Source organism: Odocoileus virginianus, chromosome 5, assembly GCF_023699985.2.
Source record: "Odocoileus virginianus isolate 20LAN1187 ecotype Illinois chromosome 5, Ovbor_1.2, whole genome shotgun sequence".
Lineage (NCBI taxonomy): Eukaryota > Metazoa > Chordata > Mammalia > Artiodactyla > Cervidae > Odocoileus > Odocoileus virginianus.
In genome coordinates, this window is record NC_069678.1 from 70,201,104 (window position 1) to 70,207,779 (window position 6,676).

Genomic DNA, 6,676 nt, shown 5'->3' on the forward strand with positions numbered 1-6,676 from the left:
CCAGATCACATCAGATCCACACACCCTCCAGAGGTGTGTTTCTAGGTCAAGGTTTGATGTGGATCTCCAGGGGAATTTCTAGGTTATTTCCCAGTCCTCTGCCTCAAGCCCCAGGGACTGTCATAAAGCTCCCTTCTTTGTCTCAGAGGAAAAAAATATGAGCCCCTGGCCATTTGGAGCCTTTTAAGAGCTGAGCCTTTCCACCCTGGTTGGGCATTAGAACCACTGGGGATCTTTAGAGCTACTGACGCTAGGACCCCAAATATGACCTTCACATGAAACTCTAGGGAAGGGACCCTCATCAGGATGGTTAAACCCTCTCCTCTTCTGGTGGTTCTAATTTGTGGCTGGGGTGTGACCCACCGCTGCTAAAGTCCCCACCTTCCTGGGGCACAGTGAGGTGGGGTTGGACTAAGGAAGCGCCTGTACTCAGGTGGGACTGATGGCAAGGTGCACGACGCTCCTGTCAAGGTGCACGTGAGAATCACCCAGGGAGCTTTTCACAAACACAAAGCCCGGGGCCTCAGCCCAAAACAGTTAAAGCAAATCACTGGGATTGGCCTTTTAAAAAGCCTACCAGATAATTCAGTGTACAGTGAGAGTTGGGCAGCTGTTCCACAGCTGAATTCACTGGCAGACAGAATCCATGATTTTGCTGAGCTTTTAGACTAGCAGGAGAGCTAGACTTGACCCATAGGTTGTGTTGAAATGTACAGTGTTAGGACCAGGATGTCAGAATGCAGGCAGCTAGAAGAAGCTGCTTGGGCTGTCAGGATACCTAGGTTCTAGCCACAAGGGAAAGTGTTGAACTGAAGGCAGGGATGGGCTGAGATGCTATGGCCTGTAACAGGGAGTGGGGAGGGACTCTGGGACTCTGTCCTGGTCAGACAAAAGGCCCTCCCTGGGCCGAGCAGGGGAAACCCCTCCTCCTGCATATCCTGGCCAACACATGGTGAGACAATTGGAGGATGGGGAGGTAGCAGCATGGATGAGCCACGAGAACTTCATTGCTAACTTGAGGGTCACATCCGGGGTCACTGCAATGGGCAGAGCAAACGTGGGCAGAGCTGGGACCTGGGGTCTTCTGCTCTTGTTTTGATGGGCTGAGGAAGGGTCCAGTCCAGCATAATGCTGAAACAGGGTGCCAAGAGCACCTGGGTACAGCAGATTCCAGCCCGAGGAGCCAGCCGGCAGAACTCATGTGGATAGAGTGAGCTCAACAGAGGGGACACGAGACGAGATCTGTTCTCGGGGAGAAAGAGCCCACCTACTCAGCTGAGACAGATGAATGTGTGTCTGGCTTCTCAGAGGGGATGGAGACGAGCAAAGCAGGCATATGTGACAGCCCGGAGATGGGGAGTTCTCCCTCCCTCAGGGACAGGACCTGTAAGTAAATGTCAGTTCAGCAGGACGTAGGATCCATTCACCTGCTCCAGATTTTGGTCTAGGGTTGCTGAAATCCCCCTTGCCTTGTGTGTAATGTGGAGCTAGAGACTGGGACTCGCTGGAGGCTCTACTTTGGAGGTAAGGAAGAAAAGGAAGCCAGAGGCTGGAAGGGCCTGGCCTATAAAGGACAGTCCTGTAAAGAGAATTCATGTGATTGATGTGAGAGAAGCTCCAGGGTGACATGTGACAGATTAGCATAAAGAATAATTTCTAAAGTGTCAGAACCAGCCAAACGTAGCATGAAAGTGAAAAGTGAAAGAAAGTGAAAGTCGCTCAGTCATGTCTGACTCTTTGTGACCCCATGGACTGTACAGTCCATGGAATTCTCTAGGCCAGAATACTGGAATGGGGTAGCCTTTCCCTTCTCCAGGAGATCTTCCCAACCCAGGGATTTAACCCAGGTCTCCCGCATTGCAGGTGGATTCTTTGCCAGCTGAGCCACAGGGGAAGCCCAAGGTAGCATGAGTTGTCCAAGAGTAGTGAGTTCCCCATCACCAGAGGTGTTCAAGCAATGACTAGGCAATTACTTGATGTGAAATTGAGCACCAATGACCACTGGCCCCAATCACCTCAGTAATGTATCTTCTGACCCCCAAAATCCATAAGTCTAGGTCAAAGGTCAGCTAATGGGTAATTTTTCTCAGTAGCTCTACATCATTTTCTGTGGTGGAATAAAAACCCTTTCATGAGCAAAGGACCTTCAAGAAAGGAGTGAGTATTCTTGGCACTGAACCTTCTTATTTCAAACCATTCAGTTGAACGGTTGTCCTATTTTAACCTCATGGAAAAGCTGTGAAATGGAGGAAGGGTTGAACTCCAGGAGCTCTTTGTTTCACATGGTGTGATTCACGTTTTCTCTGCATTGTCTTCTCAGGAACACGCTGTGAGTGCATCTGTCCTGCTGGATTCCAAGGCTCGGCCTGTGAGGTCACGCATCGGAAAAGTAAGGAGTCTGTGAGGATGGGTTAGGAACGGGAAGCCTAGGGAAGTCCAGAGAATAATTCGAAAGAGTAGGAGCAAAGTCAGGGCATGGGCTAGGGAACTGGACACTTTGAAACTTGAAATCCATCTTTGTATTTTTAAAACTTTGTTTATTGTTTTGGCTGCGCTAAGTCTTCACTGATGTGAGTGCAAGCTTTCTCTAGTTGCAAGGAGCTGGGCTTGTTCCTCATGGCAGTGTGCGGGCTTCTCGTTGTGATGGCTTCTTTTATTGTGGAGCATGAGCTCTAGCAAATAGCAGGCTTTAGTAGTTGCAACATCCAGGCTACGTAGTTGGGCACTTGGGCTCTAGAACTCAGGCTCAGCAGCTGTGGCGCTGGACTTACTTGCCCTGCTGCATGTGGGATCTTATTGGACCGACCAAGGCTTGAACCCATGTCCCCTGCACTGGCAGGTGGATTCTGAATCACTGACCCCCAGGGAAGCCCTTGAGATCCATCTTGACTCCTAATTTTATATTTTCACAACTGAAAGTACTCCACATTACAGGACTGCTAATGCATGGCAACTGCAAGTCATCTCTTTAAATCATTCTGGAATGTTTATCTTTTTTTTTCCCTTATTTAGTGAACTCCTATTCAACCCTCAAAATCCAACACAGATGCCCTTTCTTCTGTAAAAATTATTCGAACCCATGTAGAATTAGTTAATTTCTACTGTGGGATCCCATAAGACTTTGAATATGTGTTGTTTATAGCTCTTAGCACATTCTATTTTGGGTTGTGTGTGTCTCCCTCCCCTGTCTGTGAGTAGGGATCATGTCTAGTTTATATCTCTGAGTCCTCAGGTTCCCACAAACAGTTACTGCTGTTGAATTAACAACTGAAAGACTAGATTACCATAATGATCTCCTCGAGTTAGATTCTTTAGCCAGTTTATTATCTAAGAATTCTTAACACCGCCTATCTCCCACCCCCGCCCCTTTCTTTTCCTTTCTGTGAATTTTTGGTGATACCATTAAAAAAGGAAATGGCATATCCAATAAAAACACCAAACATGTATTAAATACTCCACTAGGAAGATCTGGAAGAGGAAATGGCAATGCACTCCAGTATTCTTGCCTCGTCCACAGGGTCACTAAGAGTCAAATATGACAGAACAACTGAGCACACACACACACACACCATTTGGTAGCAGATAACTTGGTGAGGGCTTTGACTCAGCATGGATTCAAATTCCATGTCATCATTTAATAGCAAATTACTTGAACTCTTTGTGCCTTAATTTCCTCATTTTTAAAATGGAGATGATGATATTAGCACATCATTGACCAGAGACGTATTGGGTTGACCACAAAATTCTTTCACCTTTTTCTATAAGATCTTATGGAACAATCTGAACCATAATTTGACCATAATTTGGTCAACACAATATTAACGCTTCCCTGATGGCTCAGTGGTAAAGAATCTGCCTGCAATGCAGGAGACACAAGAGACATGGGCTTGATCCCTGCGTCAGGAAGCTCCCCGAAGGAGGAAATGGCAACCTACTCCAGTATTCTTGCCTGGATAATCCCTTGGACAGAGGAGCCTGGTAGGCTACAGTCCATCGGGTAGGACATGACTGAACAACTGAGCATGCATGCATGTACACATATGCAATATTAATGCCACATGTGTTAGTTTCTGCAAAAATCCCGGGTCAATAATGTGTTAACTATCTCAAAGAGTTGTCTTGAGTCTCTCTTGAGACATAAAAAGCACTTGGAAGGATGCCTAACCCATCTAAAGAGCAAAATAAATATTTGTTTTAGAGCAAAATATATAATTAATTTTTATCTCACATATATGAAATCCTTTCATCCTCTCAATAACCTCATGAAGTAGATACTGCCAATACCCCCGCTTCATAGATGAAGAATCTGAGGTTCAGTAGGTGCCTAACTAACTTGCCCCTGGTCACGTAGTAGATAGAGGGACCCAGCTTCAGGCCCAGTGAGTCTGTTGCCTTTGCTCGTGGTGCCTGCTCTGCCCTCCTCCCCAGTAAAGGGCTCAGGGGTTTCTTCAGACCCTCTCTTGCTATATCTCAACCAGACCCCTGACAGTGATCTGTCCAGTAAGAGTGTAACGACAAAAATCACACGATTTCCACTGGTTGGAGGAGACCTTGGAAATCTCCTTCTCCTGGTATCTTGTGTTACCAATGGTGAGGCCCAGAGGTGTTAAATAATGTACCCAGAACTACACTGCAAGTTAGAGACTCAGCCATGTGCATATCCATCATGGTGAATGTAATTGACTATTTTCCAGGCTCATCAACAACCAGAAATCCTAAAGGGAAAGGCAAGTGTCAGGGAGGGGTGAACAGTGTTATCACTTCATTTAAAGCACACAGTGACCACTGTGGATAACAGAGCTCCCATTTGATACACTGAGAAGAAGTTAACTATCTAGCATTGTATACGTTGGAATTGTCTAAGCTAGAAACCATTTATTCCACTAATATGGACTCAGGGATTCCTATGTGCCAGTTTAGGTGCTGGAGTTCATTCAGTGGTGGGAAAATCAGATATAATTCCTCTCACCATGGAGATTGCCCTTTAGGAAGAAAGACCAATGGGAGGGGGGATCGGGATGAGGAACACATGTAAATCCATGGCTGATTCATGTCAATGTATGACAAACCCCACTACAATATTGTAAAGTAATTAGCCTCCAACTAATAAAAATAAATGAAAAAAAAAAAAGAAAGACCAACATCATTTGGATTGTTTGTTTCAACTGTGAGTGCTACAAAATGCTCGGAGAGCTTAAAATATGAAATATTGATGGGGAATTAGGAAACAGGAAAGGTTTCCCTGCAGAAATAACACTTAAACTGAGATCTGAAGGATAAATAGGATTGACCAGAGGAACAGAGGAGAGAAGGGTATTTGGGGCCAGGAGAACAGCATGTGCAAAGGCCCTGTGGTTAAAGGAAGCATAGTGAGTGAGTGGCCTGAAAGAAGGACAGTGGACTGGAGTGGGGAGATCAGAGATTCAGATTCCCAGTGCCCTAGGGTTTATACACCTCACCCCTCCTGTAGGGCACTGCTGCTGCTGCTGCTAAGTTGCTTCAGTTGTGTCTGACTCTGTGCGACCCCATAGACAGCAACCCACCAGGCTCCCCCGTCCCTATGATTCTCCAGGCAAAAACACTGGAGTGGGTTGCCATGGGCATTAGGGTATAATAAAGGCTAATTAACGTTCATTGACCTTCTTTCTTATAGATGTCCCCATCGATGGGAAGTGGAATTGCTGGTCAAACTGGTCTCCGTGTTCTGGAGGACATAAAACAAGACAAAGGCAGTGCACCAATCCACCTCCTGGAAATGGGGGCAACCCCTGTTTGGGCCCTGCTTCAGAAACACTTAACTGTTAAGGAAGGGAAAGAATTTAGCAGGTGATGTTCCTGTGGTCTGCACATAGCATAAGTGCTGAGCCCTTAGAAATCAAGCCAACTCAGCCCCACGCCTGCTTCCATCTGCAGCTGGCCCAAGGGTGGAGGGCTGTGCCATTTAGAATGTTTAAAATAAATATATTATTTGTCAAGTGCACATTGGTTTGAACAAATAGTAAGTTAAACAGTAATTAGGGTCTCCTGAAGGGCTTAACCATCCTGGTAATCTTCACTTTGCTCATCTCAGCAGTTTTATTTTACTCACACTTACTACCAGCTGGGGATTGTGTTGGAAGTTGTCCATGTGAAAGTCCCACTATCCACCAGTGACCTGCAAAGAGTAGGTTCCCAATATGGATCCTTGAATAGATATTAAACTGTCCCTATCCTGAGGCCATACTGTCTCATTTATCACGTCAGTTGGCAGTTTAGGTTTATTGAATGATTAGTGTCAGCCAGTCAGTGCTCAATGCATTCATTCATTCATTCCATCCTCAAGATCACCTTATAAGGTGAATATTCTATTAGCCCTATTAAACAGCAGAAATACCAGCTTAGAAGAGTTCAGTTACTTACTTGTCCAGGGTTATACAGTTAGGAAGTGGGGGAGCTGGACTGCAAACCTGGGCCCTCAGGCTCCGGAGCTTTAAACTCTTAACAGTGATGTTCCCCTCCTTTCCATATTGGACATTGGATTAACAAAGAATTTTTACAAAATACAATGTAGAAGAAGGTGCTGTGTGTGTGTGTGTGTGTGTATATGTGTGTGTGTATGTGTGTGTGTGAGTGTGAGTGATTGACAAATCCCCACCTGCTGCATCCCAAAGAGCGTGGATCCAGGTTCCTCAGCTCC

At 45.8% G+C, this 6,676-nt stretch overlaps 1 protein-coding gene across 1 annotated transcript in view; it reads left to right on the plus strand.

The window, feature by feature from the left end:
* The window catches only part of C8B (complement C8 beta chain), a 42,027-nt gene extending 35,811 nt beyond the window's left edge, over window positions 1–6,216 (plus strand). The window contains exons 11-12 of the mRNA XM_020904597.2: window positions 2,321–2,389; window positions 5,654–6,216. Coding sequence (XP_020760256.2) covers window positions 2,321–2,389; window positions 5,654–5,805 — 221 coding nt within the window. The 3' untranslated portion in view covers window positions 5,806–6,216. The remainder of the gene's footprint in view (window positions 1–2,320; window positions 2,390–5,653) is intronic.
* The last annotated feature ends 460 nt before the right edge of the window (window positions 6,217–6,676 follow it).